Source organism: Mesoplodon bidens (genome assembly GCF_964165515.1).
Source record: "Mesoplodon bidens genome assembly, chromosome: 18".
Taxonomy (NCBI): Eukaryota; Metazoa; Chordata; class Mammalia; order Artiodactyla; family Ziphiidae; genus Mesoplodon; species Mesoplodon bidens.
In genome coordinates this window covers 53,973,458-54,001,166 of record NC_138175.1, presented here as the reverse complement: position 1 = coordinate 54,001,166, position 27,709 = coordinate 53,973,458, and the positions used below count along the sequence as shown (strand labels likewise).

The following is a 27,709-nucleotide window of genomic DNA, read 5'->3' as shown; positions in this document are numbered from 1 at the left end:
AGAGATCAGGGTAGAACTAGAATCCTGAACAAGAGTTCACTGACCCCCCGGGGGAACGTGCCAAGTCACGTTTCCCCACCCCTGTGCCCCCCCCGCTTACTGGGGCCCAGTGGTTGGGTCCTTTATGAGGCAGGCTTGTGGGGACAGGGGACTTGAGCGTCAGTGGTCAGTGTAGGTGGAGAGCCTCAGAGGAAGGAGCCCCTGGGAGCCGGGCCCTCCAAGGCCATGGCGAGCGTGGTGGTGAAAACGATCTGGCAGTCCAAAGAGATCCATGAGGCCGGGGACCCCCCCGTGGGGGTCGAGAGTCGCTCCCAGCTTGTCTCCGAGGCTCCTGGGGGTGTGACCAGTCCAGTCAAAGGGATTGCGAAGAGAAAGAAGGCCGTGTCCTTCCACGGGTGGGTTTGTCGCACCCTGTCGGGGGCGGTCCCAGCGCCCAGCCCTTGCCTCTGAGAGAGCACAAGTCCCACTGTGGGTGCTGGTGGAAAGGGAGGAAAACAGGCAGCAGGGATGGAGGAGAAAGAAGAAAGCAGGCGGCGAGGTTGAAGTCAGAGAGAGTAGGGAATGTGCAGAGAGGGAGGCAGGAGGGGCCATACCCTGCTGGGGTGGCATCTTGACCCTCCTGCCTGTTTCTGCTCCCCAGGGTGGAGCCTCGGATGTCCTATGAGCCAATGCACTGGTGCCTGAACCTCAAACGATCCTCAGCCTGCACCAATGTGTCCCTGCTCAACCTGGCCGCCATGGAGCCCACCGACTCCTCGGGGACAGACTCAACCGTGGAAGACAGCGGCCTGCTGGCATTGCCCGTGCTCATCCCACCCCGGGCTCCAGATGACACAGACATCACGGAAATACTGGTGAGAGGGCCCTCAGCCAGGCTGGGTTCTCACCCTGGTGGTAGGCAAATACTGGGTTTGGGGGGTGTCTTCTTGATTTGGAATGAGAAGGTTCTTGTCACCCTTTGAGGCCCTACAGTCAGCCATGAATCTGCTCCATCCAGGGGGAATGCTGCCGGCTGCCTGAGAGTTGGTCTTTTGTTCATTCAGTCACTTCCAAATGTCCTGGGTGAAGCTGGAGTCACAGATAGGAATCAGGCCAGGTCCCTGCCCCAGGAAAGCCCCCAGTCTGGTGGGAGTGACAGATACAGACTGGGGTGACAAATTCCATAATGGAGGTACACTGGGGATCCCAGAAAAGGGCCCCTCAAACCAGGCTAGGGGTATCAGGGAAAACTTCTGGAGGAGGCAGTGTTGGAACTGGGCTTTGACGGATGAGCAGGAGTTCTCTGAGTGGACCACCTCAGACTGTGGGGCAAAACTGGGAGGTGAGCAAGATCTAAGAGAATTTAGAGAATTCCTGACTAGAGCATAGAATGCTACGGCTTGGTCCTTTAACTCTCCCACCAACCTCCACCGCCTGCCAGGCTTCTCCTGGGTCAGACCCTGAACTTGGCTTGACATGGACACTGAGAATTACACTAACAATAATCACGGCCATAATGATACTAATAAGATTCACTAGCGGGAATTCCCTGGCGGTCCAGTGGTTAGGATTCCAAGCTTCCACTGCAGGGGGCATGGCTTCAATCCCAGCTCAGGGAACTAAGATCCCGCATGCCACACAGCATGGTCAAAAAAAAAAAAAAAAAAAAAGATTCACTAGCATATACTGAGCACTTTCTGTGTTCCAGGAGCCTCAGTGTCCTCATCTGTAAAATGGAGATGCATGTGTTTATTCTTTCAAGAAATATTTCTTAAACACCTACAATGTGCCAGGCACTGCTCTAGGAAGAGGAAATATAGCAGCACCCAAAACAGAGTTCTGGAGAGAATTGCACCCATCTCATGAGGTTGTCATGACAATGAAATTCATTCATTCATGTAAAATGTTTAGCACAATAGTCAGTTGTATGCACGGAATAGTTAGTCATTATTTTTATCCTCACTTCACAGATAAAGATATTGAGGCCCTAGAAGGTTAATTAGCATACCCAAAGTCATACGGCTTCTAAGTAGTGGAGCTGGGCTTAGGAATCAGCACCTGCATTGCTAGGGGCAGTAGAGGTCACTGTGGGAGCCCTGAAGAAGAAGGCCTTGGCCCAGCCGACCATGGTCAAGGAAGGCTTTCTGGAAAAGGCAGCACACAAGCTGGATCTTGAAGATAAGGAAGGCAGAATACAGGGAAGGGTATTCCACCTAGCTGGAACAGCATATGCAAAAGGGCAGGAGATGGAAAGAGCCTGGGGAACATGCCCTTGTGGCTAGATTGTGGTGTGTGGGAGAAGTGAGGCTGGCAGGGGGTGGGCACAGGACACAGAGGCTGAGAAATGTGGGCATTCTCCATTCTCTTGAGGACAATGGGGAGCCGCTGAGGGTTCCTGGGCAGGGGAGAGGAGCAACTCAGCATTTGGGCTCCATACCCATTTACTGAGCATCTACTATGTTCTAGGCACTGTGCTACATCCCTATGGTGGGGAGGGGGGTCTCGTTTTCCTCTCTTAGAGGTTCTGCAAGGAAGATGAAAACAAAAATAAGTGAGGTAGAGAGAGGTGGAGTGATCCCCTGAAAGGTTAGAGAGCTTGTAAGAAGCAGGGTCAGGACCAGAAGCTTAGCGAGTGTGAGGCTTTCTTTCCCTAGAAGATGCCTCTGGCCCCGGGTGGGAGACGTTTGGAGGGGAGAGACTGGAGGCAGGCAGGCCGGAGAAGAGGCCGGGCGAGGGTCCAGGGTAAGAGGACCAGGTGGAGAGAAGCCAGCAGGCAGAGAGAGAGAGTCCATGTGGGATGGATGGCCTGGGAGGCATTCCCTCCCACCAGAACACTTTCCTCCCCTTCTCTTCTAGCATCGCTCAGGCAGCACTTGCAGAGGTCCGCCTCCCACCGGAGCTATTTCTGAGTCACATCCTCCAGAGGATTGTGATGCCTGAGAAAGAGCCCCAGGAGGCCAAGATCAAGGTCTGATGCAGCTGCGGCTCACTGTGGGGCTGCAGGGGAGCATCAGCCTCAATGGGGCTTCTCCATAAACTAGAAAAAGTACTGTCAGTCAACACCTTAGGGTATGGGCAGGAACCGTGAGGAGGTGGACAGGAAGAACACAGGCTGGCACACAGCATCTGAGCTACATCAAGAGAGAAAGCTGGAGATGGGCAGAGAGGAGGAGGCGGAAACACAGAGAGAAAGGAGGTCAGAGACCCAGAGAGAGGAGGACGGGGACCTGGGGAGGGGGACAGAGACAGAAAACCAGAGACAGAGGGGGCCAGAGACCCAGAGAAGGAAGGAATGGACACCAGAGAGAGAGGTGGGACAGAGAACTAGAGAGGAAAGGAAGAGAACCCGGGAGCAATGGAGACCCTGGGTGAGAGAGTGATAATTCCCAGACTGGATGGAGGGTCAGCAGAAGAATGGTGAAGCAGACAGCTGTGGCTCCTGGCTTCTTTTTTTTTTTTTTTGGCCGCACTGTGCAGTTTGTGGGATTTTAGTTCCCCGACCAGGAATCGAACCCAGGCCCCTGGCAGTGAGAGCATGGAGTCCTAACCACGGGACCACCAGGGAATTCCCTGGCTCCTGTCTTAAGCTCTGACATCTTTATGAGGTCAAAGGATGCAACTGAGGAGGTAGAACCACTTTGGGGGAAGGTCAGTGACTCCATGCGGAAATGGCCAGAGCAGGTCATTTGAGCCCTGCTTGGAACTTGTCCTGCTGTCTACAGATTTCCCTGAGGCTGCTGTAGGGTCTTGGCTTACCCTTTCCTGGTAGGTCCTGTCGTGTTGTCTTAAAAACAATGCTGACACTAATCACTGCGCTTGGCTTATGGATCCTATAATCTTCTTGACCTTTCCTCACCACCATCTGAGCAAGGTATCCTCATTCCCATTTGACAAGAAGGGAAACCGAGGCAGGCTCGGAGTAGGGAATTGGACTGCCCAGTTGCATGGCATGTGGATGGCCAAGGAGAGGTTTATCCCCGGGTTTGGCTCCCCACCACCACGCCATGCGCTTTTTTAGCCAAGGCTAGCAGCTTCTGCTATCACCATTCCCCAAATCCGATCTCAGTGAAGCTAAAACTCACCTCCAGTGACCCCAGCTGCACTTTCTCTTTTCCCAAGTATTGACCAAGGGCCTTTCTGGATTAGCCTGTGTTCCTCCCAACAGCAGCCCTGTGAAGGTAGTTAGTCCCTCCCCATTTTACAGGTAGGGAAACAGAGGCTTAGAGAGGTGAAGTCCCCTCCCTGAGGTCATACAGCTAGTAAGTGGAAGAACTGAGTTGACTCTAGAACCTGCTCCCCTAGTGTCCCAGAACAGCTACCTATGGGAAATCCAAGACCGTTGGGTCTTCAGTTTTAAAATATCACAGCTATTGTTGTGAAACAAATGATTCCCGACCTTAAAACAACAAACCTGGAGTGGCTTAATTGGGTGGTTCTGGCTTAGGGTCTCTCATGAGGGTGTAGTCAAGATTTTGACAGGGGCTGCAGTCATCTGAAGGCTTGACTGGAGCTGGAGGTTGGGCTTCCAGGATGGCACACTCACATGGCTCTTGGTTGGAGGCCTCAGTTCCTTGCCACACGGGCCTCTCCATAGGTAGCTGCTTAGAACATGGCAACTATCATTCTCCAGAGTAAGAGTGAGCAAGAAGAAAGATATGGTTCCTCTTATGAACTCATTTCTTAAGTCACATACCATCACTTCTGCCTTATTCTATTTACTAGGTATGAGTCACTAAGTCCAGCTGACACTCAAGTGATGGGAATAAGGCTCTACATTTTAAAAGAGCCTCAAAAAAATTGTGGGCACATTTTAAACCACCATGGTTTTGTGTGGGTTTTATTGGTTTTTAATTTTTTTCTTTTTTGTAGGTGCCCTTCACCAGGATGAGGAAGTCCCCTTGTGCTTCTAGTTTGTTGAGTGTTTTTATCATGAAAGGGCATTGGATTTTGTCAAATGCTATTTCTGTATTCATTGACATGATTGTATTTTTTCCCCCTATATTTTACTAATACGGAATGTTACATGGGTTTTCACGGTGAACCAATTTTGCATTCCTGGGATAAATCCTACTTGGCATGGTGTATAATCCTTTTTATATGCTGCTGGACTTGGTTTGCTAGTATTTTGTTAAAATTTTTGTGGATGCTTTCCGAAGGAATATTGATCTGTAGTTTTATTATCTGGTGATGTCTTTGGTTTTGGTATCAGGGTAACATTGGCCTCATAGAATGAGTTAGTTCCCTCCTCTTCTGTTTTGTTTGTTTTCTGTTTGTTTGTTTGTTTTTGGTGAAGGGTTTGAGATGAATTGGCAGCAACTCCTTTTTAAACGATAGGTAGAATTCACAAGTGAAGCCATCTAGGCTTTTTTTGTTGGAAGTTTTAAAATTACTAACTCAACCTCTTTACTATTACAGGTCTATCCAGATGTCCTAGCTCTTCTTGAGTTAGTGTTTTGCTAGGAATTTGTCCATTTCATCTAGATTATCAAGTTTGATGACATACAATTCTTCATAGTGTTCCCTTGTCATCTTTTCTCTTTCCGTAAGATTAGTAGTAATGTTCCCTCTTTCCTTCCTGATTTTAGTAATTTGAATCTTCTTCCTCTTTTTCATGGTCAGTCTAGCTTAAAATTTGTCAACTTTGTTGACCTTTTCAAAAAACCAACTTCTGGTTTTGTTGATTTTTCTCTACTGTTTTTCTATTCTCTATTTCATTTTTTTCCACTCTAATCTTTATTATTTCCTTCATTCTGCTAGCTTTGGGTTATGTTGTCTCTTCTTTTTCTAGTTTCTTAAGGTGGAAGATTAGGTTACTGATTTTAAGTTTTTGTTTTGGTTTTTGTTTTTTTTTGCAGTACACAGGCCTCTCACTGCTGTGGCCTCTCCCGTTGTGGAGCACAGGCTCCGGACGCACAGGCTCAGCGGCCATGGCTCATGGGCCCAGCCGCTCCGTGGCATGTGGGATCTTCCTGGACCAGGGCACGAACCCATGTCCCCTGCATCGGCAGACTCTCAACCACTGCGCCACCAAGGAGGCCCCTTAAGTTCTTTTTTGATGTAGGTGTTTACAGCTCTAAATTTCCCTCGAAGTATTGCCTCTGCTGCATCCCACAAGTTTTGGTATGTTGTGTTTTCATTTTCCCTCATTCCTAAGTATAATTTCTCTTGTGATTTCTTCTTCTACCCATTGGCTGTTTATGAGTGTGTTGTTTAATTTCCATATATTTGTGAGTTTCTCAAATTTCTTTCTGCTATTGATTCCTGATTTCATTCTACTGAGGTCATTGGGGTCAGAAAACATACTTTGTTTTCAAATCCTTTTAAATTTATTGAGACTTGTTTTGTCACTTAATATATGGTCTGTCCGCGACCATATGAACAATGTTTAATTTCACTTGAGAAGAATGTGTATTCTTTTGTTGGGTGGAATGTTCTGTAGGTGCCTGTTAGGTCTGGTTGGTTTATAGTGTCGTCCAAGTCTTCTATCTCCCTGTTGATCTACTCTCTAGTTGTTCAATCCATTCTTGAAATTGAGGTATTGTAGTCTCCAACCATTACTGTTAAATTGTCAATTTCTCCCTTCAATTCTGTCAGTGTCTTTTTTTTCTTTTTGGCCACACCGTGGGGCTTGCAGATCTTAGCTCCCTGACCAGGGGTTGAAACTGGGCCCTCGGCAGTGAAAGCATGGAGTCCTAACCACTGGACTGCCAGAGAATTCCCAATTCTATCAGTTTTTGATTCATGTGTTTTGAAAGTCTATTAGGTGCATATATATTTATGATTGTTATAATCTCCTCAATGACTTGACTCATAGTTTTGGCCAGTTTGGAGGGGTGGAATTTGGGGGTTCCTGACCCTACCATTTTGCTGATGTCACCTTAATACAATATTTCTTATCACACTTGTTCTCCAGAGCAGTTATGCAAGAAATGTGAAGTTGTTCCCATTTTACAATGGAGGAAGCTTGTTCTCTCTTTTCTCTTTGTGTATTAGTTCAGCAGCTGTGAAAGAAACCAAAATAGCTGCTTGAAGCAGGATAGTTTGTTGCTCACATAAATGTCTCAAGTATAGCAGGTCTCTTCAAATGCAGTAGGTTAGAGGCTCCAGTGTTCTGGGGGCTCAGCTATTAAGTCACAAGTTTGGCTGCTGTAACAAAAAGGTACAAAGTAGCATAGTTTAAACAAGATGGAAAATGTTCTCTTGGTTACGTGTATAAAAGTATTCATAAGTGGTTGGAATTGAGTATGGCGGCTTCACAGGGTTGAGGATTCAGTCTTTTTTTTTTTTTTTTTTTTGCAGTACGTGGGCCTCTCACTGCCGTGGCCTCTCCCATTGCAGAGCACAGGCTCCAGACGCACAGGCTCAGCGGCCATGGCTCACGAGCCCAGCCGCTCTGCGGCATGTGGGATCCTCCCAGACTGGGGCACGAACCCACGTCCCCTGCATCGGCAGGCGGACTCTCAACCACTGCACCACCAGGGAAGCCCCAGTCTTCTTTTATATTGTGTCCTCCATCTCATGGTCCAAGATGGCTGCTCTGGCTTTAGCTATCAACATTGTAGGGAGAGAGAAAGGGAGGTATGCTCCCTACTTTCTTTTATTAAAGGCATGACTTGGAAATTGCCTACATTATTTCCACTCATATTCCATTGGCCAGAACTTAGTCACATGGCCACACCTGGCTGTAAGGGCAGCTGGGAATTGTAGTCTTTGGCTGAGCAGTGAAGAACCAGGCTAACTCTTCTATAAATGTGGAAATGGGAGAGTGGAGATCCTATCACATGCATCCTTCCTGAGCCAGTTCGTTTGACAGGAGTCACAAAGCATTTTATGGTGACATAAGGTAGCAATGAACAGAGGCCATATGGCATCATGGTTTGAAACAAAGGCTCTGAGCATAAATTCTGACAAGGCCACCTCCTGTCTCGTGTACCCAGGAGTACAAGGGACATCCCCTCTCTGGGCCTCATTTGCCTCGCTTGCAAAATGGGGCAAATAACCTCAAGAGGTGTGGTTGTGAGGAATAAAAAGGAAAACGTGGGTAAGGGCTTGGCTTGGGGCATAGTGAGTGTTTATATCTGGAAAGTGGGTTATCTTTAGAATTCTCCACTGCCTGGAGAGAGACAAGGCATGTGTTTTAACAGTTTATCTTATTTATGTCTGTGGACCCCAAAGGCATTTATCTCAGTTTAAGACCATCCTCCTTCTCCCTCATGTCTGAGCTTCCCACCCCCCACTCCCTTCTGGATCCTACTTATTTTTCTTGCCATCCGCTAAGCAGAAAACGAGGCTGCCCCCTGGTTTTATAGCAAGAATCAAAGAGGTGCAGCCCTGGCCCCAAATTCCACAGCTATTCCAGGGCAGAATCAAGGTGTAAAGCTAGTTCTAGACTTCCTCTTGTGGTTGGGGTTTGCTCCCACGTACCCACTGACCCACCTGTGTCCCGTTCTTCCCCAGAGTTGGGTTAACAGTGGACTGGTCCACGCCAAAGATTCCATCACCAGCTTGAAGGAAAAGACCACCCGGGTTAACCAGCACGTGCAGACGCTGCAGGTCGTGAGGACCACCCGCCCCCTCCCGCAACATCTCCTCTTCCTCCAGGGTCACGTTGCCCTCTTAGAGCTATCCTCCAACTCAATGCACCCATAGCCCAGTTGGGGAGACTGAGGCTCAGAAGGGAAAGGAAGCTTCCCGCCTCTCCTCCCCACGGGGTGTCTCCTTGAGGCCCTGGCTAACTCCTCCTCCCTTCCATGCTACAGACTGAGTGTTCTGTGCTGAGTGAGAATCTAGAGAGAAGGCGGCAAGAGGCGGAAGAACTAGAAGGGTACTGTCGTCAACTCAAGGTGAGCCGCTGTGGGGCAGGAGCGGGGCGGGAGTAGGAAGCGGAAGTAGGAAGAGGGTGAGAGGAAGTGGGGAGGAATGGAGTGGTGGACAGGAGAGAGGTGAGGTGAAGTGGAAAAGGAGCGTGGGAGAGGTCCGAGGAAGAACCATTTCTTTAGCCAAGGGAACCAAGCCGGGAAAGGGCAGACCAATAAGCAGAAGGCAGACCTTGCGGAAGGAGGGGGCGTGCCTTAAACGCGGGGGGTGGAGGCTGTACGGAAAATAGCGAGGGTACGGGTTGGGAGGCGGAACTGGAATGGGAAGGCAGGGCCCCCGCCCTGATGTCCTGACCCAGGAGAACTGCCGGAAGGTGACCCGGTCGGTGGAAGATGCTGAAATAAAAACCAACGTCCTGAAGCAGAACTCTGCCCTGCTGGAGGTAAGGGGGAGGGGTCTAAGGGTTTGAGGAAGGTGCTCAAGTAACCGAGGTACTTGAGGTAGACTTCAGGTGGGACTTCCCGCCCTGCCACCACCACCACTACACTTCCCTTCCTGTTCATGGTCATACTTTTCCATGCACAGTCATATTCAAGTCCCAGAGAGAGGGATTCGTATCGGACTTGGAGTGGGAATGCCTGTCCTGCCCACATACCCACTCATTTCCCACCAAAATGTTGGAAAAGCTTCAGCTGTTCTTCCTAAACAGGAGGGACTGGAATTGGATGCCTTCGAGGATTAGAGTGAGGGTGGAGGGATAGATGGAGACACAGAGGCAGGCATTCAGTCCAAGGTGAGTTGGACTCCAGCTGGGCTTCGAATGGGGCATTCCTCCCTAGTAACAGCAAGCGGGAGTCCATTAAGACTGCAGGTGGGACTTCCCGATATCCCGTGTCCACATCCATTCACTTTCCAGCCTCAGGAATTCACTGGGCGGATTTGGTGGTGGAGGCGGTGGTAGTGGTGGGAGGCAAGGGGCCGGACGCAGTAACCCTGCCCTCTTTCCCCCCCCAGGAGAAGCTGTGCTACCTCCAGATGCAGGATGAGACGCGCAGGAGGCAGGAGGCTGAGCTGCAGGGGCTGGAGCAGAAGCTGGAGGCTGGCCTCTCCCGCCACGGCCTGGGCCTCGCCACCCAGCCCCCAGGCTGCTCCAGCCCGCCAGGGAGCCCCGACGAACCCCCGCGACGGCGAGGCCTGGCCCCAGGCGGCTGGGGAATGGGGCCCCGGGCAGGGGAGGGCCCCACCGTGAGCGAGCAGGAGTTGCAGAAGGTCACTGCCGCCCTTGAAGAGCTGAGGTGAGTGGGATCCTTGGATGGGCCCAGGGGGTGGAGCCTCGAAGAGGAGCGTTCTGGGGGCGGTGACCTGGAAGGGCAGGACTTCGAAGAACCGAGTTTTGAATATAGGGCCGGTGGCAGGGAGGTCCGCGTCTGGTGAAAATGAGTGGGCGGGTTTGGGGACGTGGCAGGTCTTTGGAGGCTCCAACTCCGGGGGACAGGGTTGGCGCGAGCGGTATCTTGAGGAGACAGTGTCTGGAGGAGATGATGTGGGGCTGGGAGGCAGGTCGAGAGAAGGCCAGGATACCTGATAAGGGGATAGAGGCAGGGTTCTGGAGGACATGAGAGGATCCCAATAAGTGAACAGGCCAGAATTCGGGGACAGGGTGGGTCCGGAGCCACGGGTGTGGTCTTGGCGGGGCGCGGCGGACGGGGCGTGTCCAAACCTAGCCCTGACGCGTTCCTTACCTCTACCCCTACAGGAGGGAGGTGTCCTCACTGACCGCCCGGTGGCATCAGGAGGAGGGGGCCGTGCAGGAGGCTCTACGGCTGCTCGGGGGCCTAGGCGGCAGGCTTGACAGCTTCCTGGGCCAGTGGGAGCGGGCGCAGCGCGAGCAGGCTCAGGCCGCGCGGGGCCTGCAAGAGCTGCGGGGCCGGACGGAGGAGCTGTGCACCATGTAAGGGCCCAGACTAGCGCACGGGGCGGGGACGTGGGAGGGCGGAGCCTTGAGGGAAAGGGGTGGGCCAATCAGCTGGAGCCAATCGGGTGGAGCGCATATACTGACAGGTGGAAGCCCCAGTTAGAGAGTAGGGAGGGGCGTGTTATACCTAAGAAGGACTGAGGGGCGGAGCCACTTAGAGAAGAGGTGAGTTCCACACCTTAAAAGGACAAGGGGCGGAGCCAAGTAGGAACAGGGGAAAACAATTAGAGAACAGGGAGGTACATTCCCGACAATAAAACGCAAAAGGAGGTACCAATCAGAGCAGAGGGGGCAAGGCAGAGCGGGGTATTGAAAACTGGGTGGAGACAGAGGTACTGGGCTAATTTTGGGTGGCGCCTTGCTGGGACTACAGGTTTCCCTGCCATCCAAAAGTAGAGCAGTTCCTGTGAAACCTTCGGTAAGCCAAAATAGCATAAAGCGAAGAAGCAATTACCTTAGAATACATCTTGCTAACAGATGCACAAAATAAATTGAGATAAAGCACAGGTGCCCATACACAACACAGTTCAAAGCTATGGTGGCTTGGTGCTGAGATACTGAGTGTAGTTCTCAGAGAAGGGGCTTGGTGGCGCCACTCTCGCTGCCTGGAGTGTGTCCTGCTTCTGTAACAGCTTGCTACAAAACAAATGCTTTGCGCTTTTTTTCATAAAAGGGAAAATCCTCTTCGGACTTCTTTTGGTTAGTGAAAACAGGTACTAATGTAGGCCTTTTGTAAAAATGAAGTGGGGTAAAGCGAACTTTCAAAAATCGGAGGATGCCTGTATACTGTTGGAGAGGCGACCTCACTGCACTGTTTACTCTCACACCGCAGGGTGGAGCGGTCAGCAGTGTCTGTGGCTTCACTGAGGAACGAACTGGAGGAGCTGGGCCCAGTGAAACCGATTCTGGAGGAGCTTGCGCAGCACTTTCAGAGCCCTCCTAGAGGGTCTGACCTCTCTATGAACCTGGATCGGGCCCCCCAAGGCTCCTGTGCCCGCTGTGCCAGGTAAGGGGGCAGCGCCTGGCTCCAGGTGCATTCTGCATCGTATTGAGGACCAAGCATTGAAGGAGATGAGACTTTAGCAAGAGTGGAGAGGGAAATTCATTGTGGGAGACAGGGCATCCCCATGTATTGTAGGATGGGCCAGTCTCGCGGCATTATGGGAGTCACATTTCTTCCCTCCCCACAAGATGAAGTCAGTATCTTGTGGAACGCAAGAAAGACTTGATATGTTTCGAGCATCTTGGATTTCCAGTGCATTGTGGGAAGGCTGGGCAGTGGTACTGGGTGGGGGGGCAGGTTTTCTCAGTGCATCGTAGGGAAATGAGACCTTGGGGTGTTGGAAGCTGACAGATACCATGCTTGATCTGTATTAGGAAGAGTGCAGGGCACTTCCAATACAACATGGGATCGGTTTTAACTAGTGCATTGTGGGAAATGTGAGTTTTTGATGAACCGAGGACCGTGTGGTAGAAATCCCCAGGCACTGTGAGAACTCCCCACGCTGTGGAAACCAGAGCATACCAGATGAACTGCAGTTTGGGCCCAGTGCATGGTGGGAAGGTTGCCTGGGTGCATAGTGGAAATGGGACCTGGGCGGAGGCTGGGCAGACGGGCATGGTATATCCTGGGAATGGAGTTGGTCTGAGACCTCTTTCACCTGGTGACTACCCCTCCCCCAGCCAGGGACAGCAGTTGTCCACGGAGTTCTTGCAGCAGCTGCTGGAGCGAGCGCTGACCCCGCTAGTGGACGAGGTGAAGCAGAGGGGCCTGGCTCCTGCCTGCCCCAGCTGCCAGAGGCTACACAAGAAGATTCTGGTACCAAGGACCATGGGCCACTATGCCCCACTTTTTGGTCAGGGCAGGGCGGGGGAGCCCCAGGCACAAGGATACTTCTGGTGTGTGGCAGGATGGGAAGGATGAGCTGTGGCCAGCAGGTGTTGGGGGGACACTTGGCTCTAATACATCGGGATGGGGTGAGAGGGGAGCTGTTTGGTGTTTAGTGAGTCATAGGTCAATCATTATGGAAGCTTGGGTAATGGATATGGGCCCAAAGCATGATGGGACATGGATCTGGTGCACTGTGGGACAGAGGAGACAAACACCAGTCTATAGCTTCATGGAATATAAGCCTAATTTTCTAGGAGCCTTAAGAGAGGCAATGCATTATATGGGATCACTGAGATCAGAGAGGGGACCCAGCAAATAGCAGGTCACAGTAAGCTAATGCATTATGGGAAATGGAACCACAGCTCTTCATGAGGCATTGCACACAGACTCAGGCCCAATAACTGATGGAACTTGAGGCTGGTGTACATTCTGAAACATAGAGATCTAGTATATTATGGGATATTGGCCTAATGTATGATGGGATATGAGTTGTAGTGGGTGAAACAGACAAATGAGGCAGTAACGGACAGTCACGTGGCAGATCTAGAGGACTAAGACGTGACAGGACATGGGGGCTGGTACACTGTGGGGTATAGGGAACCAGAGCACTGAGGACTAGTATTGTGACCAAGAGGCTGGCCTAATAGATAAGACGTGGGGGTCACATCCCATAATGTGAATTATGGGATGTAGATGATCACCATGTGATGGGATACTGGGGCCCAGACATCAAATGCATGAGGGTTCATGGGCATTAGGGGACAATGTGATAGATGCTGATTTAGTGTTTACAGGGACAAAGAAGGCCAGTGCAATGGGGGACAGACAGTGGGACAGACACAAGTCTAGTGCACAATGGGACTTGGGAGGCCCAGTGCACTGTGGGATGCTGGGGTCAGCCTCAACCTCAAGGCATGATGGGATACTCTGGGGGAGGAATGCGGGCCCTAGGGGACCCTGCTCTTTGCCCTCCACGATCCAGATCGCCCTCCACCCAGTCCACCAAGCCCAGCAGCACCTACACTCCTCTCCCCAGGAGCTGGAGCGCCAGGCCTTGGCCAAACATGTCAGGGCAGAGGCCCTGAGCTCCACCCTTTGGCTGGCCCAAGACGAAGCCTTGCGGGCCAAGAACATGCTGCTGACGGACAAGATGAAGCCGGAGTGAGGAAGGAGGCTGAGGGCATGGGAGGAGGGTGAGGTCTTGGGGAAAGGGCTTGAGTCACCCCCAGCTTCCACACCAGCCCCGAGGCATCAGGCCTCCCGAGCACTAACTGCCCACTCTCTCGTTACAGGGAGAAGGTGGCTGCTCTGGACTGTCTACACTTGAAGATGTGCTCCCTCCACGATCAACTCAGCAACCTGCCACTTGAAGGGTCCATGGGGACAATGGGGGGAGGAAGTGGTGGAACTCCCCCAAAACGTGGGGGCCCAACCCCTGAGCAATAAATGGCCCCTCACGCTGGCATGAATTCCATTTCCTTTTTGGCACCAAAAGAGGGCCAGTAAAATTGCACACACACCATGCACCAGCCTCTGTGTTCACCATGACTCGATCCTCAGCCAACAGGGTGTCGATGGTGGTACAGTTCTTTAGTTTCTTGGGGGTTTTTTTGTTTTTGAATATTTATTTATTTATTTATTTACTTTTTTTATTTGGCTGCACCGGGTCTTAGTTGCTGCTCACAGGATCTTTTAGTTGTGGCGTGTGGGATCTTCGTTGCGGCATGCGGGATCTAGTTCCCTGACCAGGGATCGAACCCAGTCCCCCTGCATTGGGAGCTCAGAGTCTTAACCACTGGACCACCAGGGAAGTCCAGTACAGTTCTCTGAAAAGGAGGCAGGGGGTAGAAATAAGGTTCTGTGGTGGAGTTTGAGCCTGTCAAGCCAACACTTTTAAGGATGACTTTTGCTAGATAATGATACTGTCTACCACTGTGTAAAAAAAGTACCCTCCCCTCCAAAACACTTAGCAGCTTATAACATATTATCTCACATTTCTGAGGGTCAGGAATCTGGGAGTGGCGTAGCTGGATGGTACTGGCTCAGGGTCCTCATGAGTCTTCGGTCAGGATGTCAGTTGGGGCTGCTGTCGCCTGAAGGCTTGCCTGGGGCTGGATGTTACACTTCCAAGATGGCGCATTCACATGGCTTTTGGTTGGAGGCCTCAGTTGCTCATTGCAGCTAACTTCCCCCAGGGCAAGCAGTCTAAGAACAAGCAGGAAACTAAGGTGCCTTTAATACCCTAGTCTTTGAAGTTGCATACCATCATTTTCTCTTTTTATATTCACTAGAACTGAGTCACTAAGTCCAGATCATACTCACAGGGTGTGTCAAAGAATTTGCAGACATATTTTGAAGAGAATGTCAATTTGTGTATATATTTTAAACCACTACACTAATACTATTTTTAAATGTACAGTTGAAATATAAACAGAAAAGTTCACAAGTTAAAAGTGGAACAGCTTAGGGCTTCCCTGGTGGCGCAGTGGTTGAGAGTCCACCTGCCGATGCAGGGGGCAGGGGTTCGTGCCCCGGTCCAGGAAGATCCCACATGCCGTGGAGTGGCTGGGCCCATGAGACATGGCCGCTGAGCCTGCACGTCCGGAGCCTGTGCTCCGCAACGGGAGAGGCCACAACAGTGAGAGGCCCGCGTACCGCAAAAAAAAAAAAAAAAAAAAAATGAACAGCTTGGACTTCCCTGGTGGCGCAGTGGTTAAGAATCTGCCTGCCAGTGCAGGGGACACAGGTTTGAGCCCTGGTCCGGGAAGATTCCACATGCCGCGGAGCAACTAAGCCCGTGCACCACAACTACTGAGCCTGTGCTCTAGAGCCCACAAGCCACAACTACTGAGCCCGTGTGCCACAACTACTGAAGCCTGCGGGCCTAGAGCCTGTGCTCCGCAACAAGAGAAGCCACTGCAATGAGAAGCCTGTGCGCAGCAACAAAGACCCAATGCAGCCAAAAATAATTTTTTTTTTAAAAAGCCAGTCGTTTAAAAATATGTGAACAGCTCAATGAATTATCATGAAATGGACATGTTTGTGTAACCACCACCGAGATTTAGAAACTACACCTGACCAGCATTCCCTGAATTTCAATCACTACCCTTTCCTTCTGCCCCAAAGGTAACCCCTATTCTTCTAACACCATTGCAATAAGGTAAGAAAAGAGACTATAGGATAGGAAAGGAAGAAAACTATCATTATTCTGAGATGGCATAACTACATATAATCATAGAGAATCCAACTGAATCTATAAATTACTAAAAATCAGTGAGTTTAGCAAGGAAGCTGAATAAAAGGTGACATAAAAAAATTATCTGTATGCCAGTGATGAAAGTTTAGAAAACGAAGAACTTTCAAAGGTGCTATTTCTAAGTAGCATAAAACTAAAAAATGTCTAGGAATCCAACAAAAGATAAGTTATGATCTCTACATCAAACTTTAAAATATTATTGCGAGGGCTTCCCTGGTGGCGCAGTGGTTGGGAGTCCGCCTGCCGATGCAGGGGAGACGGGTTCGTGCCCCGGTCTGGGAAGATCCCACATGCCGCGGAGCGGCTGGGCCCGTGAGCCATGGCCGCTGGGCCTGTGCGTCCGGAGCCTGTGCTCCGCAACGGGAGAGGCCACAACAGTGAGAGGCCCACATACCACAAAAAAAAAAAAAAAAAAAATATTATTGCGAGAAGTTAAAGACCTTAACAAATGGGGAGTTATACCATATTCATGGTTTATGAGATGTCATTATAAAGATGTTACTTCTCTCCAATTGATTTATAGATTTGAAGATAGCAGATACGAGATTTATTAATGTGGTTCTGTTTGTACCAACAAGACAATGGGAACTGGGGGATCTAAAATCTCTCAGAGGATGAATAATTATTCTCATTTTATATAGTGCTATGGACTCTATGTGTCCCTCAAAATTCATATGTTCAAGCCCTAATCCCCAATGTGGTGGTATTTAGAGATGGGGCCGTTGGGAGGTAATCAGATGAGGTCATGAGGGTGGAGCCTCATGATGGGATTAGTGCCTTTTTAAGAAGAGACAACCTCTCTCCCTACCATGTGAGGATACAGCAAGAAGGCAGCCATCTGCAAACAAGGAAGCAAGCTTTTCACCAGGCACTAAATCTGCCAGCACTTTGCCCTGGGATTTCCCAGCCTCCCGAACTGTGAGAAATAAATTGTTTAAACTACCCAGTCTCTGGAATTTTGTTATAGCAGCCTGAACTGAGGAAGCTACAGAGGAGGAACTAGGTCCAGAGAGGATAAATGATTTACACAAGGATACGTAGTTAATGGGTAAAAGAACCAGAATTACAACACATTTTATATCCCTCCTAGAGACAGTGTATTCTAGGGATAACTGTAATCCCGTTTTCCCCCTACACAGATATCATTTCACTGAAGTTCAAGCAGATGAACACCTAATCCCAGAATCCCATTTTGGGGATCTGTTTCCTGAGGTCACTCTTTGCACCAAGAACCACAGCAGTCAAGACTCAACTGAGGGATTTCCCTGGCGGTCCAGTGGTTAAGACTCCATGCTTCCACTGCAGGGGTAACAGGTTAGATCCCTGGTCATGGAACTAAGATCCTGCAAGCCACATGGCGCAGCCAAAACATAGACAATTTTAAAAATTAAAATTAAAAAAAGGTAAGCATGGTGAAAGACTCAACTGAATATCACTATCCTTGTGGCCATTTTTGGTGCCCTAAAGGTTAACTGCAGTAGCTACTTGATCTCCCAAGTCACTTATTTCAGTTGGAACCTCATCACAGTCAACATGGATGCTAACATATGATTCACCATGATGCCACTGCAGAGTATGGATTACTAGCATCCCATGTTTTGGCAAGGAGCTCATCACTACGTTCAAATCCTAAAAAATAACTAAACCACCTCCAAACCCCATCTTTTGACAATCTGCTTCTTGCCAGTATTGATGTCAGCCAAAATATATTCAGGAGGGCTTCCCTGGTGGCGCAGTGGCTAAGAATCCGCCTGCCAATGCAGGGTACAGGGGTTCAATCCCTGGTCCGGGAAGATCCCACATGCCGTGGAGCAACTAAGCCTGTGTGCCACAACTACTGAGCCTGTGCACCTAGAACCCTTGCTCTGCGACAAGAGAAGCCACAGCAGTGAGAAGCCTGCACGCCACAACGAAGACCCAACGCAGCCATAAATAAATACATTTATTTAAAAAAAAGATATAATCAGGAGACAGAAATCACACCAGTTATTTTCACAGAGATGATTTCATATAAAGAAATGTTACTTAGGTATGAAGTGTTGGTAACCAGGTAACTGAAAAGGCAAAAAGAGAGCCCTATGCTATCATGGTCGTAGTAACTACGGGAAGCAGCTAACACCCCTGGTGCAGGAAAAACAAAGGATATAGGTTAGAATTATGAAAACTAAACACTTGGATGAGAGGCTCACTGAAGATGAAACTCAGACCATGAGGAGGAGGGGATTGTTCAGATGGTGCAGGTGTATCTGACCTCAGAGGACCACCAGGGACGAGGACCTTCCTTGGAAGCACCCTGAAATGGTGCTGGCATCTGTGAAGGCGTGCAAGATTTGGAAAAACTGCAAACTAGATTTAGCAGCTGCTACAGGAAGGAACTGCCTCAGCTGGGGTAAAGAAGCTGTGCTGGGTGATGCTGATGAGAACAAGAAACTGACAGGAAATAAGCAGAGAGCAAACCGGAAGAGCCCAGTCCCACTGCTTCCTCCAGGCTTCTACAGTCCCTTTGGTGCCCCCTATTGGCAGAGTCGAACACAGCCAGTCGGCAAAGAAGAAGTGCAGTTTGCAGAGTCCCAGAGTCCCAGATTCACAAGGGAGTGAATTTGAAACCAAAAGATAATAGTTTAATAACTGTGCCCACATAACTGTAGTGTGTGCCAAGGACTAGCGGCTATGAGTAATCCAATTCTGTACCCCTAAGGCCCAAATAAATCTTTTAAAGCATGCTTGAATACCTGAGAGTAATTATTTTCCTGGATAGCTAGTCTGAATGTTGTGCTGATATTAATTCTATCCAAGTTCCATTGTGGTTTTAATGCAAATTCAATCAAAATCCCAATGAGATTATTTTTTAAAGAATTTTATCCAATTATTCTAAAGGTCTTCTGAAGAAATAAGATGAGAGAAGCAAAGATTTTTTTTTCTACCTAAGAGTAAATAAGATGGGTCTAAAGCCAATATATTAAAATATAAGGTAACTCTAATCATGTGGTTCTGAAGGAAGATTAAAAAGATGATAAAATGGACTTCCCTGGCTGCGCAGTGGTAAAGGCTCCGCCTGCCAAGGCGGGGGACACGGGTTCAAGCCCTGGTCAGGAAGATCCCACATGCTGCAGAGCAACTAAGCCCGTGCGCCGCAACTACTGAGCCTGCGCTCTAGAGCCCATGAGCCACAACTGCTGAAGCCCGTGCACCTAAAGCCTGTGCTCCGCAACAAGAGAAGCCACCGCAATGAGAAGCGTGTGCACCACAGCAAAGAGTAGCCTCCGCTCGCCGCAACTAGAGAAAGCCCACGTGCAGCAATGAAGACCCAGTGTGGCCAAAAATAAAAATATAAGTAAAGACATTTATTTAAAAAAAGATTTAAAAAGATAAACATTAAAATTTCATATAAAATAATATCTGACAAATATGTTGTTATAAAGCAACCAAGAGGGCTCCCCTGGTGGCGCAGTGGTTGAGAGTCCGCCTGCCGATGCAGGGGACACGGGTTCATGCCCCGGTCTGGGAAGATCCCACATGCCGCGGAGCGGCTGGGCCCGTGAGCCATGGCCGCTGAGCCTGCGCGTCTGGAGCCTGTGCTCCGCAACGGGAGAGGCCACAACAGTGAGAGGCCCGCGTGCCGCAAAAAAAAAAAAAAAAAAAAAAAGCAATCAAGAATAGTGAAATTATTCAAAGTATTATTGGGGGGGGGGTGAAAGTTTTTTCCTCCCCTGACATCAAATAGTTTTTCCACACTAATTCTCTGATTCTCCAACACCAGCTAGGTGTCTAGCAACTCAATTCAATTCTGACACTAACCCTCCAGAGTTAGCCCGGACCCCTCAGGTTAAGACCTCAGATGCTGGCTGCAAATGGGGTGCCCAGTCTTCCCCCACTGCTGCCCAGCCAACTACAAATTCAGGAGTTCACATGATCCATGCCTCTCAGGTTCAATAATTTGCTAGAAGAACTCACAAAATTCAGGAAAGCACTTCAGTTACTATTACTGGCTTATTCTAAAGAATACAACCCAGGAAGGGCCAAAGGGGAAAGACGCATAGATAGGGCGAAGCATGGGGGAAGAGATGCAGAGCTTCCATGCCCTCTCTGGGCATGCCACCCTCCCAGCACCTCCATATGTTCACCAACTCAGAAGCTCAACAATTCAGGGGTTTTATGAAGGTTCCATTACCTAGACATGATTGAGTCAATCACTGGCCATTGGTGATTGAACTCAATCTCCAGTCCCTCTCCCATTCCCAAGAGGCCAGAAGGTGGGGCTGACAGTCCCAATACTCTAATCACTGCTTGGTCTTTTTGGAGACCAGGCCCCCTCCTGAAGCTACCTAGAGACCCCTCAGCCAAGAGCCATCTCACCAGCATACCAAAAACACTTTTATCACTGAGATATTCCAAGGAATATGGTCTTTTAGGAATTTTTAGGACCTCTGTGGCAATGAAGGGGCAAAATACACCACTTTGGCATAAGGATTATTTTGAACTGGAGGCAAATGAGAATCAACAGATGCAGAAAGAAGCCTTCTCAGAGCTACTCTTATCTGACTAAAAGCAGAAATTTCTGAGAAATGAAGACTTTCATAAATCCCCTCTCCCAGGGCAGTTTTTTAAAATTAATTAATTAATTAATTTTTTGGCTGCGTTGGGTCTTCGTTGTTCTGCGCGGGCTTTCTCTAGTTGCGGCAAGCAGGGGCTACTCTTCATTGCGGTTTGCTGGCTTCTCCTTGTGGTGGCTTCTCTTGTTGTGGAGCACAGGCTCTAGGCACGCGGGCTTCAGTAGTTGTGGCACGCAGGCTCAGTAGTTGTGGCTTGCGACTCTAGAGCACAGGCCCAGTAGTTGTGGCGCTCGGGCTTAGTTGCTCCACGGCATGTGGGATCTTCCCGGACCAGGGCTCGAACCCGTGTCCCCTGCATTGGCAGATGGATTTTTAACCATTGCACCACCAGGGAAGTGCCCCCAGGGCAGTTTTATGACCATGAAGAAGATGGAAAGTTGACACCAAGATGGGTCTTATCTTCCATTAGTTTTGCCCATATATATATCCTAGTCACTTTCCCACAACTTATCACCCCTAGCCTAAAACTTTTTCTTTTGTCACACTGCATCTCCACAATTTATTGTTCTTTGTTAAAAAGGTATATAAGCTCTCAGGCCTATCCACTTCTTTGGGTCTTCACTTTTCTATGAAGGCCTCCATATGCATACTTAATAATAAAACTTTTTCCCTGTTACTCTGTCTTTATCAGTCTAATTTGCAGGGCCCCATACACTGAACATAAGAGGGTAGAGGAAAAACAGGTGTGTTTTTTTTCCCTCTCCTACACCAGGCATTAATGACAAAGACCAAATACTTTTTATTAAACCACAGTTATTGCTTAAAATATATAAAATTTAGATCCTTTTCTGATATATTACTGTAAAATAAATTCCAAATAGATCTTAGGAAAAATAGAAAAAAATTGAAATGAACTTTATTTGAGTAAGCCCTCTGGGGTAGATCTGTGAAACTCATCAAACTTCTCCCCTGAAAAGTGTTACTCCATGTTATAAATTGAATTGTGTCCCCCCCCAAATATATTTTGGTGTCCTAACCCCTACCCCTGTATCTCAGAATGTGACTGACTGGGAAGACAGTCTTTACCAAGGTAATCAAGTCAAAATCAGGTAGGGAATTCCCTGGTGGTGCAGTGGTTAAGAATCTGCCTGCCAGTGCAGGGGACACGGGTTTGATCCCTGGTCTGGGAAGATCCCACATGCCGTGGAGCAACTAAGCCCACGAGCCACAACTACTGAGCCTGTGCTCTAGAGTCGCAAGCCACAACTACTGAGCCTGCGTGCCACAACTACTGAAGCCCGCGTGCCTAGAGCCTGTACTCCACAACAAGAGAAGCCATTGCAAGGTGAAGCCCGCAAACTGCAACCGTTAGCCCCTGCTTGCCGCAACTAGAGATAGCTTGTGTGCAGCAATGAAGGCCCAACGCAGCCAAAAATAAATAAATAAATAAAATTTTTAAAGTGAGGTAATGAGAATGGGTCCTAATCCAATATGACTGGTGTCCTTATCTCTCAAAACAGCACTGCCAAAGCACCCTTAAAGGGTAGCTATTATCTCCTACAATCATGAAAGCAGGAGCTAGGGAGCTCCCACAGCCCAGTCCACAGCATGTGGCTGCAGGAGCACACAGACTTAACTGCTGGGGTAGTCAGTTTCATTAGAGGCTCAATGAGCCATAAATCCTAGTGTTCATACTCTCTGTAGGTCCCTCCCTTTCAGTCTGGCCTAGTGACATGCTTTAACCAGAAGAATACAGTGGAGATGATGCTAGGATGGTTCCAGACCTAAGTTTAAGAAGGCCTGGCTGCTCCATTTTTGTACCCTGGGGAACCTTGGGCTGCCATAGAACAAGTCAGGCTGCCCTGTTGGAGAGAAACTTGTGAAATAGACCCCATGGAGAGGGAGAGTCCTGCCATCCCATTTCCCAGCTGACACTTCAGCTTGATGCAGTGACCAATGCCCAACGACCACAGCAAGGCCAGTGAGTCCAACTCGACCCAGGCATGAGCAAATGCAATGGCTGGCTTTTAAAACTGTGGCAAAAGACATGGAAACAACCTAAATGTCCATCAACAGATGAATGGATAAAGAAGATGTGGCAAATATATACACAATGGAATACTACTCAGACATAAAAAAGAATGAAATAATGCCATTTGCAGCAACATGGATGGACCTAGAGTCCATCCTTACTTCATACTAAGTGAAGTAAGCCGGAAAGAGAAAGACAAATACCGTATGATATCACTTATATATGGAATCTAAAATACAACACAAATCAACATGACTATGAAACAAAAACAGACTCACAGATACAGAGAACAGACTTGTGGTTGCCAAGGGGGGCAGGTAGTGGAGGGAAGGATTGGGAGTTTGGGATGAGCGGATGAAAACTATTATATATAGGATGGATAAACAACAAGGTCCTGCTCTACAGCACAGGGACCTATATTCAATATCCTGTGACAAACCAAAATGGAAAAGAATATGAAAAAGAATGTAGGGGCTTCCCTGGTGGTGCAGTGGTTGAGAGTCTGCCTGCCGATGCAGGGGACATGGGTTCGTGCCCCGGTCCAGGAAGATCCCCCATGCTGAGGAGCGGCTGGGCCCGTGAGCCATGGCCGCTGAGCCTGCGTGTCCGGAGCCTGTGCTCCGCAATGGGAGAGGCCACAACAGTGAGAAGCCCACATACAGCAAAAAAAAAATAAAGAAAGAAAGAATGTATGTGTGGGGACTTCCTTGGTGGTGTAGTGGTTAAGAATCCACCTTCCAATGCAGGGGACACGGGTTTGATCCCTGCTGGGAAGACTCACATACCGCGGAGCAACTAAGCCCGTGCGCCACAACTACTGAGCCTACGCTCTAGAGCCCGCGTGCCTCAGCTACTGAGCCCATGCACCGCAACTTCTGTAGCCCAAGCACTCTAGGGCCCGTGCTCCGCAACAAGAGAAACCATGGCAATGGGAAGCCTGCGCACCGCAATGAAGAGTAGCCCCCGCTCGCTGCAACTAGAGAAAGCCCGCGCAGCAACAAAGACCCAACACAGACAAAAATAAACAATTTAAAAAAATAGAAGTAAATTGACATGCTGATAATCAGCCAGTAGACCATAATACAGAAAAAAAAGAATGTATATATGTATAACTGAGTCACTTTGATATAGAGCAGAAATTAACATATTATAAATCAATGATACTTCAAATAAATAAATTGTGGCAAAATACGCATAATATAAAATTTACAATTTTAACCTTTTTTTTTTTTTAATTTGGCTGCGTTGGGTGTTCGTTGCTGTGCGCGGACTTTCTGTAGTTGCGGCGAGTGGGGGCTACTCTTCGTTGCAGTGTGCGGGCTTCTCCTTGCGATGGCTTCTTTTTGTTGCAGAGCACAGGCTCTAGGCGCGCAGGCTTCAGTAGTTGCGGTGCGCTGGTTTAGTTGCTCGGCAGCATGTGGGATCTTCCCGGACCAGGAATTGAACCCCGGTACCCGGCACTGGCAGACGGATTCTTAACCACTGCGCCACCAGGGAAGTCTCTGCCCTCCCCGCCCCGCCACCCGCCCCGTTTTCTTTCAAGAGTTTAATAGAGTGCGCTCTGCGGCCCCGCCCCCGCGCCCCGATCTGTCTCTTGCTTCAACAGTGCTTGAATTCAACAGTCCCAGGGACGCCCCTTTGCTCCAGCCTCCCACCAGCCTCCAACCTTTTTTCCAGTCGCAACCTTCGAATCAGCCACTCAGCTATCCTCGCTCAATGGGACCAGCCAACACCATTTTGGGGGCTTAACTCCTTATTACCGATCAACCATGAGCTCCCAGATTCGTCAGAATTATTCCACCGAGGTGGAGGCCGCCGTCAACCGCCTGGTCAACATGCATCTGCAGGCCTCCTACACCTACCTCTCTCTGGTGAGGGTCCCCAGGTCGCCCCCAGCCCAAGTTCCCCTCAGCTGCGCACCTCCAGCCCTCTGCGCACGCGCTGGCCTTCTTTGTCCTGTTGGATAGTCAGAAGCAAGAGTGCGCATGCCTGGCCCCGCCTCCTGCTAACCGTTATTCCCGCCAACTCTTCCCGCAGGGCTTCTCATTCCACCAGGAGTATTTGACTCTGGAGGGCGTGGGCCACTTATTCTGTGAATCGGCCGAGGAGAAGCTCGAGGTCGCCGAGCGTCTCTTGAAAATGCAAAACCAGCATGGCGGCTGCGCCCTGTAGGACGTGCAGAAGCTGTCCCAAGATGAGTAGGGTAAAACACAGGACCTGGTGGTAGGGTAAAACCCAGGACGCTGTGGAAGCCACTGTGTTCACGGAGAAGAACCTGAACCAGGCCCTGTGGATCTTCATGTCCTGGGTTCTGCCCATGCAGACCCCCACCTCTGCGACTTCCTGGAGAACCACTTCCTAGATGAGCAGGTGAAATTCATCCAGAAGATGGGCGATCACCTGATCGACCTCCGCAAGCTGGATGGTCCCCAGGCTGGGCGAGCATTTCTTTGAAAGGCTCACCCTCAAGCACGACTAGGAGCCTGCAGAGCCCAGCAGCCTTTGAGGAGCCCCTCTGGTGTCAGGGCTTCTGCCTGAAGCCCCTCTCTGAAGCCAGTAGGCAGCTTGTTAACCACACTGGAGCCCTCTCCCCAGCCATGGACCAAATGGAAACAATAAAGCTTTCTGCAGGGAAAAAAAAAAGAGTTTTATAGTTTTAGCTCTTACATTTAGGTCTTTAATTTTGAGTCCATTTTTGTATACCGTGTCAGATAAGGCTCCAACTTGGTTCTTTTGCACATGGATATCCAGTTTTCCTTTTGCACATGGATATCCAGTTTTCCTAACACCATTTGTTGAAAAGACTGTCCTTTCCGCCACTGAACCGTCTTGGCAAACTTTCCTACCAGGGTTTCTTTCTGGGCTCTTCTATTCCATTGTTCCATATGTCTGCCTTTATGCCAGTACCACACTGTTTCGATTACTGTAGATTTATAATAACTTTTGAAATCTGGAAGTGTGGGATCTCAAACTTTGTTCCTCTTTTTCAAGATTGTTTTGGCTATTCAGTGTCCCTTGAGATTCCATATGAATTTTAGGTTGGATTTTTCTTTTTTTTTTTTTTTTTTTTTTTTTTTTTTTTTTTTTTTTTGCTGTACGCGGGCCTCTCACTGCTGTGGCCTCTCCCGCTGCGGAGCACAGGCTCCGGACACACAGGCTCCGCGGCCATGGCTCGCGGGCCCAGCCGCTCCGCGGCATGTGGGATCTTCCGGGATAGGGGCACGAACCCGTGTCCCCTGCATCGGCAGGCGGACTCTCAACCACTGCGCCACCAGGGAAGCCCGATTTTTCTATTTTGATTAAAAAAAAATCACTGGATTTTGATAGGAATTGCATCAAATCTGTAGATTGCTTTGGATAGTATGGGCATCTTAACGTTATTGTCCTCCAAGCCAAGTTTACGAGATGTTAACAAATTTTAATTACATGTGTGGCTCACAGTACTGGCTTAAACGTTCCTCAAAGCACCACATTAGTTCACCCTATCAATATTATCACGTTAATCAGACAGGATAAACAAGAAGCAGGAAGTGCATTGGAGGTATTGATAAGATACATGCTGTCCAGGGGATGGGAAATAAACTTTACAAAGTTTCAGGGACCCATCACATCAGTGAAGGTTTTAGGAGCCCAGGCATCTGAGGAGTGGGCAGTACCTATGGCAAAGGGAAGGACAAATACTGCATTTTACCACTAAGAAAGAAGCCCACACTCTTCACCCTACAGGCTCAGGCATCTTCAGGTTCTGGAGGAAGCATATTCTACACTGGGAAATACTGCTCTGATCCATTTTTTGGGTGACACGGAAGACTTCTAGCTTTGAGTGACTCCCGGGCCAGGAAAAGACCTGCAGTAGGTACAAGCTGCAATGCAAGCAGCCCTGCCGATTGGGTCATGGGACCCAGAAATATCTGTAGATTGGCAAAGTTGTCACACACAGTTTCTGCCAAGGATTCTCCCGACAGAGAAAGCACAATGTCGACCCCAGGGTTGTGAAGCAAGGCCGTGCACCATGTTCCAGAGGAAATCCTGGTGTGCTACTGAGCCAATAGAGATGGAGGATCAGAACACAGGATATCACATGACATGCAGCCAGCGTGGCCCCTCGTGAGTTTATTCTGTTGGAACCCCCAAGTATTTCACGGTGGGCGGATACAACAGTGATCCATCGGGAGGTGGATCCTAGATCAGGCATTAGCAGGACCAGAAGACACAAATAAGCTGCATAAGCAGATGTGTCAGACCCCCGTGACATTCACCCCCTCCCGCCCGCTTATGACTGCCCCCACTTATATTGGACAGGTTGGAGTGGGGAGGTGTTCTTTATAATCAGCAAAGGAGGGAAAAAGCTGAGCACTATTTTCACTCATTTAATTCTTTTTTTTTTAAAGCTCAATAACCTTGAATTTAACTTTTTTTTGCCCCGCCCAGCACAGCACCTGGCATCTTAGTTCCCCAACCAGGGATTGAACCCGTGGTCCCCGAAGTAGAAGTGCGGCGTCTTAACCACTGGACCGCCAGGAAGCCCCCTCCTTTAACTCTTTGTCATGGAATTTTTAGGCATCTACAAAAGTAGGAAAATCTCTAATGAACATTGTAAATCAACTATACGTCAATTTTTTTAAATGACCAAAAAAAGGTAGGATAATATGATGAACCATCCCCATCCCAATGACCTTTCCCCTAGTTTCACTACTTATCAACTCGTGGCCAGTCTGGCTTCATCTATGCCCCTGTTGTACGCAGAACAATGGTTCCCCCAAAGATGCCCACCTCCTAGTCCCTGGACCCTGTGCATGTGTTATGCTACATGGCAAAGGGGAATTAGGTCGCAGATGGAATTAAGGTTGCTAATCAGTTGGTTTTAAGATTAGGAGCTAATCCTGGATTATCTGGGTGGGCTCAGTCTAACTACAAGGTTCCTAAGGACCACAAGGGTCCTTAGAAGAAAGATGATGGCAGGAGTCAGTCACAGGAGGTATGACTAGAGGAGAAAGCCACAGAGGGATGCAGCAATGCTAGCTGTGAAGATGGAAGATGGGGTCATAACATAGGAATGTGGGCAGCCTCTAGAAGTAATAAGAATCTGGGGGGATTCATTTAGGAGATGTCAACCTTTAAGTTTAGGGTGGGCAGGGACTTCCCTGGTGGTCTAGCGGTTAAGACTCTGTACTTCCAATGCAAGGGGGGCAGGTTCGATCCCTGG

At 49.1% G+C, this 27,709-nt stretch overlaps 1 protein-coding gene and 1 long non-coding RNA gene across 5 annotated transcripts; one reads left to right on the top strand and one right to left on the bottom strand.

The window, feature by feature from the left end:
* Window positions 1-201: 201 nt before the first annotated feature.
* On the top strand, window positions 202-14,108 carry TSKS (testis specific serine kinase substrate; the record flags this gene model as incomplete). 3 transcript variants are annotated; one of them, XM_081215886.1, is made up of 11 exons in its annotated part: window positions 202-395; window positions 641-854; window positions 8,437-8,532; window positions 8,739-8,822; window positions 9,128-9,238; window positions 9,811-10,091; window positions 10,553-10,747; window positions 11,604-11,777; window positions 12,455-12,590; window positions 13,699-13,823; window positions 13,955-14,108. In XM_081215886.1, exons 1-11 carry the CDS (start codon window positions 226-228, stop codon window positions 14,106-14,108), a joined length of 1,740 nt encoding a protein of 579 aa, XP_081072012.1. In that variant the 5' UTR covers window positions 202-225. The 3 variants fall into 3 exon arrangements, with proteins under 3 accessions (XP_081072012.1, XP_081072013.1, XP_081072014.1); XM_081215887.1 differs by having other exon boundaries at window positions 9,155-9,238; window positions 13,656-13,823; window positions 13,955-14,082; XM_081215888.1 differs by lacking the exon at window positions 13,955-14,108 and having other exon boundaries at window positions 9,155-9,238; window positions 13,699-13,827.
* On the bottom strand, window positions 3,424-10,626 carry LOC308605634. 2 transcript variants are annotated; one of them, XR_014013720.1, is made up of 3 exons: window positions 10,539-10,619; window positions 8,416-8,483; window positions 3,424-7,125 (listed from the first exon to the last, which is right to left on the bottom strand). It is a non-coding gene; the product is annotated as an uncharacterized lncRNA (long non-coding RNA). The 2 variants fall into 2 exon arrangements; XR_014013719.1 differs by lacking the exon at window positions 8,416-8,483 and having other exon boundaries at window positions 10,539-10,626.
* Window positions 14,109-27,709: the final 13,601 nt, after the last annotated feature.